We start from the raw sequence: 13221 nt of genomic DNA, 5'->3' as shown, positions 1-13221 counted from the left end.
ACCTTGACTGATGAAGTTAATACGCATGCGCAGGCAAACGCTCAAGCTCGTCACACACGATCCGCCTACTCTTGCATAATTGACACCCTCTCATTAGCATGTTGCGCAGAGTGGGGAAAAAATGTGGAAATACATTCAGAAATAAATGAGCGATCAAAGGAAAATAGTTAGGATGAGTTTAGCATTTCCTTAAACATTTTCCATTTGCCCACCAATTTATTTTATTTATTTGCCTACTTTCATCACATGTATAATTATTTATTTATGTATTTAAACAAGAATACGTGTATTTATGCACACATTTATTTATTTATTTGTGTATTTATTTATTTATTGTTTTTGCAGGTTTCGTCCTCCATATGCATGCATGTATTACACAGTTTGTGTTTTAAAGTTTTATGATCCCGTTCGCTGCATTCGTCTCTTGAGGTTTCACCTGCCTGCATTTGCTACAGTATGCTATATTGTCAGAGCTAGTCCGTTACTGATTCCAAATAACATGACAAAAATTGATTTGATTACTTTTAGATTACTTTTGGCCTAACTTGTTTATCATATTGATTTAAATAGGATCATCTTGTACCATATTGATATAAAAAGGCAGAGAAAAAGAAAATATATTACATTTGTTGTTAATAACATAATGAAGTGCATTGAACATTACATTAGGTTTCCTAAACTGGGGTTTGAGAAGGAACTGCAGGGGGTTCGTACGTTTAATGAAAAGCGAATAATTAATTAAATCATAAAAATGTGAAATTAAAATAAATCTTTTTAGAAAAATAAAATAAATTTTTTTTAAATAACAATCAAAATAAAACTAACTAAAAAAATGTAATATTTGTTTACATGCATGTCATGTTACTATTAACCAACGTCACAGAAATCAAGCGTAGCGTTAGTTCTGGCAGGTCACGTTAGTCAAGCTCGCATCAGCTGACTCTCAGCTGATCCCCATCAACCTATGGGAATACGACACCTATCTAAGTATTCATATATAAGGTCCCGCAGTAGTATCAGCAGTTTTCGCATTGCTCAATAGCTAATTACCCTCCTCCATCCCCAACTCCTCCTCTGTCAGTCAGGATTCAGCCTTCTGATTCTCCTTTGAATCAGACTAATTCTAAAATGTGTACATAACATTATTGAACTTTAACGATATCTGCATACATTTATGTTGGTTCTGTTCTGTTTACCCTGGGGGGGTTATCGCTGCTCTCCCTGCTCTCATCCATGCTAGGCTGCATGGATGCGCAGGGAGTTCTTGCCCAGAACGGAACCATACCGCCAATCCAAACTGTATGCTAATTGTCAATCATCTTTGACGATAGTGGTCCTGACAGAACTGTGAAAATGCAAATACGTAATTATTAATTTATTACCATAAAATCTCAGGGGGGGATTCAAATAAATATATTAGGTGAAAGTTTGTGAATCCCTCAATTACATGTAATTAAGAAATAACGTGAAGTTGTGCATTTTAATGCGTTTGAAAGAAAAAAAACTTCCAAAGACTCTTTTTAAAATTTAAATGATTTTTGTAAATCCAGTGGTCAAATGCCGTGTGGCCTTTCAATTTTCTGTGTAATAATAGCTACCTGACTAGTTACTGGTCTTTGTGAGAATGTCCACAAAACTGGAAGACTTTCTGAATTTGGGAGAATAGATAAATTATGAATAATTTATTGCTATTGTGTGAATAATATGTAATCATGTAATCAATAAAAAAAAGTAACTGTAGTCTGATTACAAGTATTTTAAAATGTAATTTAATCTAATTTCAAGTACTTAATTTTTGGAATCTGATTACGTAATCCAGATTACATGTAATCAGTTACTACCCAGCTCTGTATATTGTACATTTGGTAAATAAACTTGATACTGATTGCAGAGAAGTAGGAACGGCAATTTAGCACCACCTGGTGTAAGACAACAAACGCGACAGAACGAGCTCGGCACACATCCAACCCAGCTTGTGGCAAGAATTCAAAAAAGCAGCCTGGGTGTGTCTAGTTAACCACGCACACCTCGACAGACTTCTTACATGAATGTGTTTGGTGAAGCGTTACATAAAGAGAGCAGACAGACAATGTTTTAGATATCATTTTAGTTTTACTCAGAGCCAAAGCATAATTGTACTGCTATAACAGCTATCTTGTGGCTTAGTTCTGAGAATTATGTTTAGTTACACGCAATATGTTTCAGGCTGACTCCACCTGCTGGCTTGTTAGCATTTTGAGCACATTACACTGACTGAATGTCGTCAGCTGACTGCTGGTTTTACGTTAGTTGAACTGACACCGAGGAAAGTGGATCAGTGCGTCAACTAACGAATTTTTATTTAAATAGGCTCAGGTTGAAGGATTATATCGCTAGATATTTCTTTCTGCAAGCTTCAGCATCGATCGTGTAAAGTTTTCTGGATTTCAGACAGCGCGTGGTAAGATTGTTACTATTTTATTTTACCATCACGTGCTCTTGTAATGAAGTACTGTTCGACTGCTTTTTACATCGATTGAGTAATCTATAATGCTTTAACAGTAGTAAAATAACTAGTACCTGTTATTTTGGCGGAAACTACGGTGACCATGGACATGGTAAATATTTGCGAGGGGTGGGGGGTGAGGCCAAATATGTGAACATGCTCAAGTACTCTATATAAGTATTCATAACTACATAACTTAATTGACTTCTAGTCTATATTTAAAGATAAAGTTATAATAGAGGAATATGGGAGTAAGATAAGATCACACTTTCCTAAAATGCCTTCCTGCCCGCCTTAGGGACGGGATATCTGGCACCTGTGGCTGTTTCTCAGTCTTTCAGATCCTCTGAGCTGCCTACCTAAACATCATCACACACATTGAATGCAACTATGATGCCCAAAACCGCTGTTGAAGTAGGCAGCTTACTAGATATTGAAACAGCCTGTTTTTCAGCTCAGTTACATTAACGTTTTCTATTCGGATTCAGCCTTCTGATTCTCCTTTGAATCAGACTAATTCTAAAATGTGTACATAACATTATTGAACTTTAACGATATCTGCATACATTTATGTTGGTTCTGTTCTGTTTACCCTGGGGGGGTTATCGCTGCTCTCCCTGCTCTCATCCATGCTAGGCTGCATGGATGCGCAGGGAGTTCTTGCCCAGAACGGAACCATACCGCCAATCCAAACTGTATGCTAATTGTCAATCATCTTTGACGATAGTGGTCCTGACAGAACTGTGAAAATGCAAATACGTAATTATTAATTTATTACCATAAAATCTCAGGGGGGGATTCAAATAAATATATTAGGTGAAAGTTTGTGAATCCCTCAATTACATGTAATTAAGAAATAACGTGAAGTTGTGCATTTTAATGCGTTTGAAAGAAAAAAAACTTCCAAAGACTCTTTTTAAAATTTAAATGATTTTTGTAAATCCAGTGGTCAAATGCCGTGTGGCCTTTCAATTTTCTGTGTAATAATAGCTACCTGACTAGTTACTGGTCTTTGTGAGAATGTCCACAAAACTGGAAGACTTTCTGAATTTGGGAGAATAGATAAATTATGAATAATTTATTGCTATTGTGTGAATAATATGTAATCATGTAATCAATAAAAAAAAGTAACTGTAGTCTGATTACAAGTATTTTAAAATGTAATTTAATCTAATTTCAAGTACTTAATTTTTGGAATCTGATTACGTAATCCAGATTACATGTAATCAGTTACTACCCAGCTCTGTATATTGTACATTTGGTAAATAAACTTGATACTGATTGCAGAGAAGTAGGAACGGCAATTTAGCACCACCTGGTGTAAGACAACAAACGCGACAGAACGAGCTCGGCACACATCCAACCCAGCTTGTGGCAAGAATTCAAAAAAGCAGCCTGGGTGTGTCTAGTTAACCACGCACACCTCGACAGACTTCTTACATGAATGTGTTTGGTGAAGCGTTACATAAAGAGAGCAGACAGACAATGTTTTAGATATCATTTTAGTTTTACTCAGAGCCAAAGCATAATTGTACTGCTATAACAGCTATCTTGTGGCTTAGTTCTGAGAATTATGTTTAGTTACACGCAATATGTTTCAGGCTGACTCCACCTGCTGGCTTGTTAGCATTTTGAGCACATTACACTGACTGAATGTCGTCAGCTGACTGCTGGTTTTACGTTAGTTGAACTGACACCGAGGAAAGTGGATCAGTGCGTCAACTAACGAATTTTTATTTAAATAGGCTCAGGTTGAAGGATTATATCGCTAGATATTTCTTTCTGCAAGCTTCAGCATCGATCGTGTAAAGTTTTCTGGATTTCAGACAGCGCGTGGTAAGATTGTTACTATTTTATTTTACCATCACGTGCTCTTGTAATGAAGTACTGTTCGACTGCTTTTTACATCGATTGAGTAATCTATAATGCTTTAACAGTAGTAAAATAACTAGTACCTGTTATTTTGGCGGAAACTACGGTGACCATGGACATGGTAAATATTTGCGAGGGGTGGGGGGTGAGGCCAAATATGTGAACATGCTCAAGTACTCTATATAAGTATTCATAACTACATAACTTAATTGACTTCTAGTCTATATTTAAAGATAAAGTTATAATAGAGGAATATGGGAGTAAGATAAGATCACACTTTCCTAAAATGCCTTCCTGCCCGCCTTAGGGACGGGATATCTGGCACCTGTGGCTGTTTCTCAGTCTTTCAGATCCTCTGAGCTGCCTACCTAAACATCATCACACACATTGAATGCAACTATGATGCCCAAAACCGCTGTTGAAGTAGGCAGCTTACTAGATATTGAAACAGCCTGTTTTTCAGCTCAGTTACATTAACGTTTTCTATTCAATATATATATAGTATTAAAAACCCATTTACTGTGCCAGATCAACCCTATCAAAGAGAGAATAAATAAACTGCAAAAGCAACTTTATCTCTGTACAACAGTTATTTGAGTATGGCTGATAGCATAACATTTTGGCCAATTTCAAGTACTAGGGTGGACCAGTAAGGAAGTGAAAGTATCATTTTTTTCCACTTTAAAAATAAAAGGTTGCTTAGCAGAGTACATAATGATGTAACAGTGTATGGTAGGCTTGCTTGAGTCATGCTGGCAGTGTTGAACTGATACAAGAATGGAGACATTCTTTTCCAGTCTGGCTTGAATTACACAGCACCCTCCATGTTTTTTGTAAACATTATAATCAGCCTACATACTATAGGGGTATATAGAAAGTACTTACATGTGCTTGGTTTGAAAGTAAAAAGTGACATTAAACCTGGTTTTATATTGTTCATGGAGTTCTGTCACATATCCTGGAAAATGTTTAGTTTAGTTGCTCTCTGAAATTAATTTGACAGTCACTCCTTTCTGAACTTGAAATGTAGAAACGCCTTTTCCCAGGATACTTTCATTAAATGACAATCAATGACAAATGACATTGTTTAGACTTTGAATTGGGTTGAATAAGATTTTCCTTAGCAGATGTGAGTCACATGTTCATGTCGACCTCACTGTGTGGTCCTGAGTGACCTCCTTTACATCTGTTTGATAACAGGAAGTTATGATCCCGACGCACAAATAATGTCTTAATGCATGCAAAAAATAAAAAGTATAATTCAAATTTCAAAATCTCACTCCCTAACCTGAACACAGGAAAACGTAGTTGCTGAGGAAAAACTAGGTGTATTCACAGCACTCACTGTAAGGCATTTCATGGGCTGTGCCTTCGGCTGTTTCCAGGAAGACTGATTAAAGTGTGGTTAGTGCTTTTTTGCTGTGATCAGTACTGTGTGAGTGAAAATGGCAACATAACATTAGAAGCTTTGGTACTCCCAGATCCAAAAAATCGTCAGTTTATATCTTTCATGCATGTCATTGTAAGGATTAAAATGGAAAGAAACCTTTCAAAACGCAGCATGAGTAGACATGCAGTCAGGGAGTGAATTTATGTCCACTTATCTGTTGTTTGCATCTGGACCTCTCAAACCCCTATTCAGCCACATAATAGTTCTTGATGGGAAGAGGCAGGAAGGATATTGTAAGTTTAGTGCTCCTGCAGAAATGTTGTCCACAATTATTAAGATCATTGTACATTTCTGTCTGAATTGTTTTAAAAAAATGAATCATGACAGTGCTGAATTTCTCACACTTGCTGTGCTATATGAATTATGTTATCTGCTTTTTATCCACTTCATTAAATAAATTATAGAACAATAATTTTAGAAAAAGTGAGAACCAGTAACAGTTATTACAAAAACAATAATGCTACTGTTCATTTAATGCTACTGTTCATTGATATAACAAGAATAATCACACATGGCCTTTAGTCTATATAAGAACAATTTGTGTTTTTCATAAAGGTACTGCAGTTGTTTTTATATTTCTTTAACATCAATGACATTTATAACATAACTATATAGTATTATAACAATTTACACACAATTGTTCAATCATTAATGAGTAATAATTGTGTGTAAATTATTATAATATTATATAATTATAATTTTTCTCAATGTATCTTGTTACCTTTTTTCAGTTGTTCTGATTTAATTATTTTTAAATCATCAATTCAATGATTTAACTACATTTCTGATACTTTTACCTTTTACCTTTTGAACGGTATCTCTTCTCGTGCATAATTTCATGCTCTAAAAGACAATTAAAATGAAAATAATTTTAATTAAATTACATACCATATCAAGTTACTTTTAAAACATTAATGGTTTTCTACATGGGTTTGACTTTCTTGCATCTAAAAGTGAGAGACAACATCAGTAACTGCAGTCTAGAATGAATCATTAGTGAACTCTACTTTTGTTAGTATTGAAAAGTCCTGAGACAGTATTCATGTATCCGACAAACAGGAAGTTCATTCTTGCCTGTGAAATGTTTTTGGAGTTGAATGATGAATATGTTTTCCTGCTTAAAAATAATTATAATAATAAAAGGAAAGATCGTCTCAAGCTCAGTTATAGGCTGTGTTCAATAACTAACAGATCATGGGGTGAACGGATCAAAGTATAGAAGTCCCACGGTTTATCTTATGAGTCGTCTTGCATTGGATTTTAGGGTTATTTAAATATATTTTAGGGCTGGATGGGAGAATATTTAGAAATGGCAGATCAACCAAACAATTCTTCTTGGTAATCGGAGGTAGCACTTGACGTGACACATTTACGTGCTCCTAAAGAAAGAATAAAACATAAATACATTTCTCTTTTTTGTTTTGGAGCAAGTCTGATTTTTTTCTTGGGTGTTTTCTGCACTTTAGTAGCACAAACGGTCATTATGGTGTCTCATCTACCCAACAGGTGGTAAAGCAGCATGTCAAGGTCAGATTTCCCTCCGAGTTATGATGATTCCAGGCTGCTCTCTAACCCTCAGCCTGGAGGAGGTTACCCCGCTTCTGTCCCCCCATATGGCTTCAACGCATACGCAGGACAGCCGCCTTACCCACAGCCCAATGATCCATACGCGGGACAGCCGCCTTACCCACAGCCCAATGATCCATACCGAGGACAGCCTGCGGGATACCCCCCTCCAAATATACCTGCCATCCCCATCATTCCTCCTGGTGTAGGTAAGACTATTATTTCTAGTCTCTTGTAAACCTTCAACTTTTAACTTTTATTATCATAGTGTCATGGTCCTGAAACATTTAAGAACAATATTTAATGGCCTGCCGATCAGGTTTAGGATATGGTTCATTACTTAAACAATCCATTGTTCGGGAAATTTTATTTGAGCAGATCATATGCAGGCCATGGAATTGAATCTTAACTGAAGTCACCATTTTTCTTAATGTAATCCCTATAGCCTAGCTCTACCCAGATTAGTGTTGATAGGCCAGTGATGTAGGGATTCATTAGATGGCTCTCTGGAATACCTGATTCTGATTGGTCAGTCACAGCATTCTAATTCTAACGACACTATATAATTTACTGTTGTCCCTGGCAACTGAATACCTACGTATATATATATCTGTGGTAGTTTTGTGTCTCTTATCATTCCATGGTCTCTTTCTTGTAATGCAATAAAACCATTTAAATGTCCATTTATTTATTTATTTATTTGCTTTGTAGAGGGATAATGTACAGCCAGCTGCCATTATCACAAATGTCCTTCAATGAGACCAGGGTTTATTTGGATTGTATATTAGACCGTAGTTGGGTATTTCTTCAACTATGGGCACTTTTGGAACTTTTAGAAAATAAGCTAAACACAGTTTTCAAACTCTCACTTGTTTAATTTGTTCAGTAACACAGTGGACAAACATGCATCACATGAGAATTCTGTCATTTTCCCCTCCTTTTTCTGAAATTAATGAAAATTCCCACCACATCTCATCATTTATTGTGTTTAATAGAGACATTTTAAACATTTTGTGGAATAAATTAAAAAAATGTAAATTCTATGCCATATTTGCTAATTTCAAAGCTAGCAGTGTTTTTATTTTTTAAACACTTTTTGCACAATTTGACAAAATTGAAAATCACACACAATCAAAGCATATTCATTTTGCAAGTGATATTTGATTTCTCTTTTTTTTCTTCACATATCACATATTTCTTCTCGGGCATGCTATTCAATGGCACTGTAAACAAATACACTAACCTGGAAAACTTTTTATTGGGTAAAAATTGTTTGGTGTGCTAGAAGTGAAAATTTGGGACAGGACAGTTTTCTTTTGGAAAAAAAAAAGATACAAATTTTCACACAGTAAAAATTATAATTACTTCACTCATTAGATTATCATGGTTTCAAACATGTAATACTCATATTTTGTATGATGGTTTTTCATAGTTTAAGATCCTTGTGATATAAAAGTGCCAGAAGTTAAAGAATCTCCCAGTTATATGATGGCTTATTTACACAGACTGATGTGAATGAGGTTGTAGATGTAAAAGTAGTTTTCACAGAACACATGATTGTTACAGGTGACAATGAAGGATTCACCACAACAGGAGGATTCGACGATATTAGTGTCCGTCACACTTTTATACGGAAAGTAAGGAACCATTCTTCTGTACTCTGCATAATCTTACTTAAAATAGTTTAATGGTAATGTTACTCAGTCATTATTTCAGATTAATGGACTTTGTGTATGAATAATGAATACACATTTTTCTGAATGGATGAGTTTGGAAAAAGGTTCTTTCTGTCTTGCAGGTTTATCTGATCCTCGCTTCTCAGCTTATCGTCACAGCTGCCATCGTGGCTATTTTCACATTTGTGTGAGTCTCTGTTAGGGGGCGTGTGGTTACTTTCTGTGCTTTGTGTTCACACAAAATAAAGGATAAATGTTATCTCTGCTTGTTCAGGTAGGCTTTGTCATTAAACTTTAATTTGTGCTTTTATTCACACAGGGAACCTGTAGGAACGTTTGTGAGGAAAAATCCAGCCATTTACTGGGTTTCATAGTAAGAATGAGACATTTATTCATTCACTATGCAGAATGCTTCACATTTACAACATTAAATACAAATGTAGTGAACAATGTGAATGACTGTTGAAGTATTTTTTTTCAGTGCTGTCTATTTTGTCACACACATCGTATTGGTTTGCTGTCAGGGACCCAGGTGAGATGATTGCCCCATTTTCTAAATCAACCTAATAATAAAAGGATCAGGTGGTGATATTTTGTACTGCTCGTAGTTTAGTAATGTGACACAGTAAGAATGAAGACACAAAAATCATACCAGACAGTATAAACAAAAAAAAAATTGAACCTAAAAATGAAAGCCCTCATAAAAAGAGCTACTATAAACATAAGTTGTAATGTGAACCAATGAATTTAGCCCGCTCCTTTGTCACACATTTTAGGAGGCGTTTCCCGTGGAACCTGATCCTGTTGTCCATTTTTGTGAGTTGGAAGATTCTGAGTCATTCGGAAGGAATTATGAGGGATTGTGGCCAAACCTGTAATGGGCAATGTTGTTTTTGCATGTAATGCTGCAGATATTGTATCAAAGATGCTAAAGTCTTTGAATAATGTTGACTATTTTTTTTTTCTTGTTTTAGACACTGGCCTTATCGTTCATGACTGGAAATATAGCAAGGTGAGACATGTCACACTACATGTACATCATGATCTCAGTGATGAGATACAGTGGGTGGAGAAATGAGAAAAGAGCACGAGTCTCAGGACTGTTTACCTTTTGACAATTCCTTTGTCCATTTAGTTTGCAGTGATAGTGGTTTTGTTCCCACCCCATTTAATTCTTCGTACTATAACAGTTGTAATAATATAATTGTTTCGTGGATCCCATGGGGAAGTCGTGGCCTAATGGTTAGAGAGTCGGACTCATAACCCAAAGGTTGCGGGTTCGAGTCTCGTACCGGCAGGGATTGTAGGTGGGGGGAGTGAATGTACAGCGCTCTCTCCCACCTTCAATACCACGACTGAGGTACCCTTGAGCAAGGCACCCGAACCCCCAACTGCTCCAACAGCAAAAAAATGGCTGCCCACTGCTCCGGGTGTGTGTTCACTGCTGTGTGTGTGCACTTTGGATGGGATAAATGCAGAGCACTAATTCCGAGTATGGGTCACCATACTTGGCCACATGTCACGTCACTTTCACTTTCACTTTCACTTTCACTTTCTATAACAGAAAGTTTTAGCTGTTTTCAACAGCTGTGAATAAACTACATTATAAAATATATTAAAATAGAAAACATTTATTTTAATTTGTAATACTATTTCACAGTATTACTGTTTTCACTGTATTTTTGATCAAGTAAATGCATCCTTGGTGAGCATAGACTTCTTTCAAAAAAAATAACAAAAATCTTATAGACCCCATACTTTTGAATAGTAGTTTATTTTGCTAATAATAATATAGAATTATGAATATTACAATGTCATTTTTTTGTTTGTAGCTATTACAGCACTAGGGCAGTTTTCCTGGCCCTGGCCATCACTGTTCTTGTATCTGTTGCGGTGACAGTGTTCTGCTTCCAGACTAAGGTGGGCTACACATATAAGATGTCCACCATCAGCATGACTTTACATCATTGTGTCAATGTGTGGGTTATCATGCTTTTCTGTTCTTTTATAGGTGGATTTCACTAAATGTTCAGGTTTTTTCTGTGTCCTCGGAATCGTAGTGTTTGTGACTGGCATCATCACGGCTATCGTGCTGTCATTCAAATATGTAAGCATGTGTTTGCATCTTGTATTTGCACAGCAATTGTCATTTGATCATTTAACTGACTTTTTCACGGTTTGTTTCAGATCCCATGGCTTCACATGCTCTATGCAGCAATGGGGGCCATTGCATTCACTCTGGTATGTCTATTCACTGCATCACATTGAATTCACCTTTTCTTGCAATACTTCAGCTCTGCATAGGAAAGTTGCGTATTCGTCCAATCCTAAATTCACTTTGCGTTTGTGTGTTTTTAAATGATTAGTTTCTGGCCTATCATACCCAGCTGCTCATCGGAAACAGGAAGCTCTCCATCGGCCCGGAGGAGTATGTGTTTGCGGCTCTCTCCCTTTATGTTGACATTGTCCAGATCTTCATCTTCCTCCTGCAAATTATCGGATATGCAGAGAGATAGAAGCTTCAAGCTGGCTGATGGACCTTTTCTGTACCATCATAATGGCTTTAATGTTTATGCACTTCTCAGTCCAGTCCCAGCTAACATCTACTCAAATAATACGGAAATTGTAAAATATATCTAGCTTTATACTAATTGAACAACTGGTAAGGGATGAATATAATTTCCATGATTTACTAACCATATGCATGTATTCCGATACAATATGAGTGATATTTTATAGCCAATACGGTGTTCTTGATCCTATGTCATAGAAATGGAAGCTGTCTATTAGAAGTGGATCTGTATTATGCAAATTTCTACTGTATTGATTTAGATTTGCTGCATTATCTATAGATATTACATGTGTGGTTCATTTTGGTCGAGGGTTTAGCTTTTCTGCTGTGTACATACAATCTTAACTGTATTTCAGTTAATGAATAGAGTATTTATCGCAGACATCTTTATATACAATAGAAACGACTATATCAGATGTTTCCCTTCAACTTTGGGAAATGTCTTTACTTAATGAATTTGATATTATGTGATGTACAATGGTGCCTTTCCTTTGTTTAGATACACCATGAATAAATAGTCATAAAAGGTGTCACCTACATATAAATGGATTGTTATATATTTGAATTATATAAACAAAATGAACCTGTATTTTCTGTTACGGTGTTCTCATGCCACATGTTGGACAACAATGTGGTTAAGGTTTGATATGTAATCATTGTTATTGTGAGGATAATCATAATAAAAGGAACATGAGTATTATTTAGTTGATTTTAATAGATAATCGTGGTTGCTTTAATGTTCTGTATGCTTATGAACAAGCACGGTGATGACTGCATCAAAATATAGAAAACATTTCAAACAGGCAGCACTGAAATCCCTCAATTGAAGTCTTCATCAACTCCTCATCCATAAGATCAAAAGATCCACCATAATAAATCAGTTCATTGTTTCCACGGCAACCCAACCATTAAGTGCACAATGAAGCCATTCTCTAGCACAAGAGAGTCATTTCACAAAGCAGCTTTCACTGCATCCTGGTGGCTGGTTTATATCGCTCTCTCTCGTAATCGCCCTCGTTGGCTTTCTTCATTCTCTGTCTGATTTTCAGCTGCTTCAGTCGGTTCTTGTCCACCTGTCTCTTTGCAAGAATAAAGCCAATGATTCCAGTAGGCAGGCCGAGCATCCTAGAAGAAAACATCTCCGTGTCAGTAGCCTGAAATACTTTTCACTACTGGTTTATTCTGACAGTACTTACCATGCATATCCAACTTTCATCAGTGGATTTTTGGCCTTTCTTTTGGGGATGTACTCAGGCCTGTTACCTTCCTCCTCCTCTTCTTCTTCCTCCTCCTCCTCCTCTTTCTTTTGTTGGTTGGTTTTGTTTTCAGGTTCAGCTGCTTTCTGTGCATTCATAACTTTTGGAGACTCTGTCTTGGTGATGGTTTGTAAAGCATAATGTCCGCAGTGTAGAGCTCTACTGTGCAAAAAATTCTCCTGCAGTCTGAGATGGGCAACTCTCTGCTCAAAGGGAGATCTTATCCACAATGTCTTATTTGATAACTTATACAAACCTGAAAAAGGGCGTTAAACAATCACATTCAGCCTACATTTATTTTCTATGCACATATATAGTGTTTTGTGAAAATACCACTCGGTAAC

At 36.3% G+C, this 13221-nt stretch overlaps 1 protein-coding gene across 2 annotated transcripts; it reads left to right on the top strand.

Annotated features, from left to right (window-relative positions):
• Positions 1–2005: 2005 nt before the first annotated feature.
• LOC107660079 (protein lifeguard 3-like) lies at positions 2006–12318 on the top strand. 2 transcript variants are annotated; one of them, XM_016449296.1, is made up of 12 exons: positions 2006–2440; positions 7314–7582; positions 8940–9010; positions 9172–9236; positions 9369–9422; positions 9531–9581; positions 9826–9865; positions 10024–10061; positions 10882–10969; positions 11061–11156; positions 11237–11290; positions 11416–12318. In XM_016449296.1, exons 2-12 carry the CDS (start codon positions 7327–7329, stop codon positions 11563–11565), a joined length of 963 nt encoding a protein of 320 aa, XP_016304782.1. In that variant the 5' UTR covers positions 2006–2440; positions 7314–7326; the 3' UTR covers positions 11566–12318. The 2 variants fall into 2 exon arrangements, with proteins under 2 accessions (XP_016304782.1, XP_016304781.1); XM_016449295.1 differs by lacking the exon at positions 2006–2440 and adding an exon at positions 3888–4321.
• Positions 12319–13221: the final 903 nt, after the last annotated feature.

This window comes from Sinocyclocheilus anshuiensis, unplaced genomic scaffold (assembly GCF_001515605.1).
Source record: "Sinocyclocheilus anshuiensis isolate Anshui unplaced genomic scaffold, SAMN03320099.WGS_v1.1 scaffold55, whole genome shotgun sequence".
In the NCBI taxonomy this organism is placed as follows: domain Eukaryota; kingdom Metazoa; phylum Chordata; class Actinopteri; order Cypriniformes; family Cyprinidae; genus Sinocyclocheilus; species Sinocyclocheilus anshuiensis.
The sequence above is the reverse complement of the archived record's forward strand: the minus strand, read 5'-3'. Positions and strand labels throughout refer to the sequence as shown.

Coding starts and splice junctions, on each gene's coding strand:
- LOC107660079 (XM_016449296.1), top strand. CDS start 7,327: ATGTCAAGGTCAGATTTCCCTCCGAGTTATGATGATTCCAGGCTGCTC. Junction 10,062..10,881: donor ATGACTGGAAATATAGCAAG/GTGAGACATGTC, acceptor TTTTGTTTGTAG/CTATTACAGCACTAGGGCAG. Junction 11,157..11,236: donor TCGTGCTGTCATTCAAATAT/GTAAGCATGTGT, acceptor GGTTTGTTTCAG/ATCCCATGGCTTCACATGCT.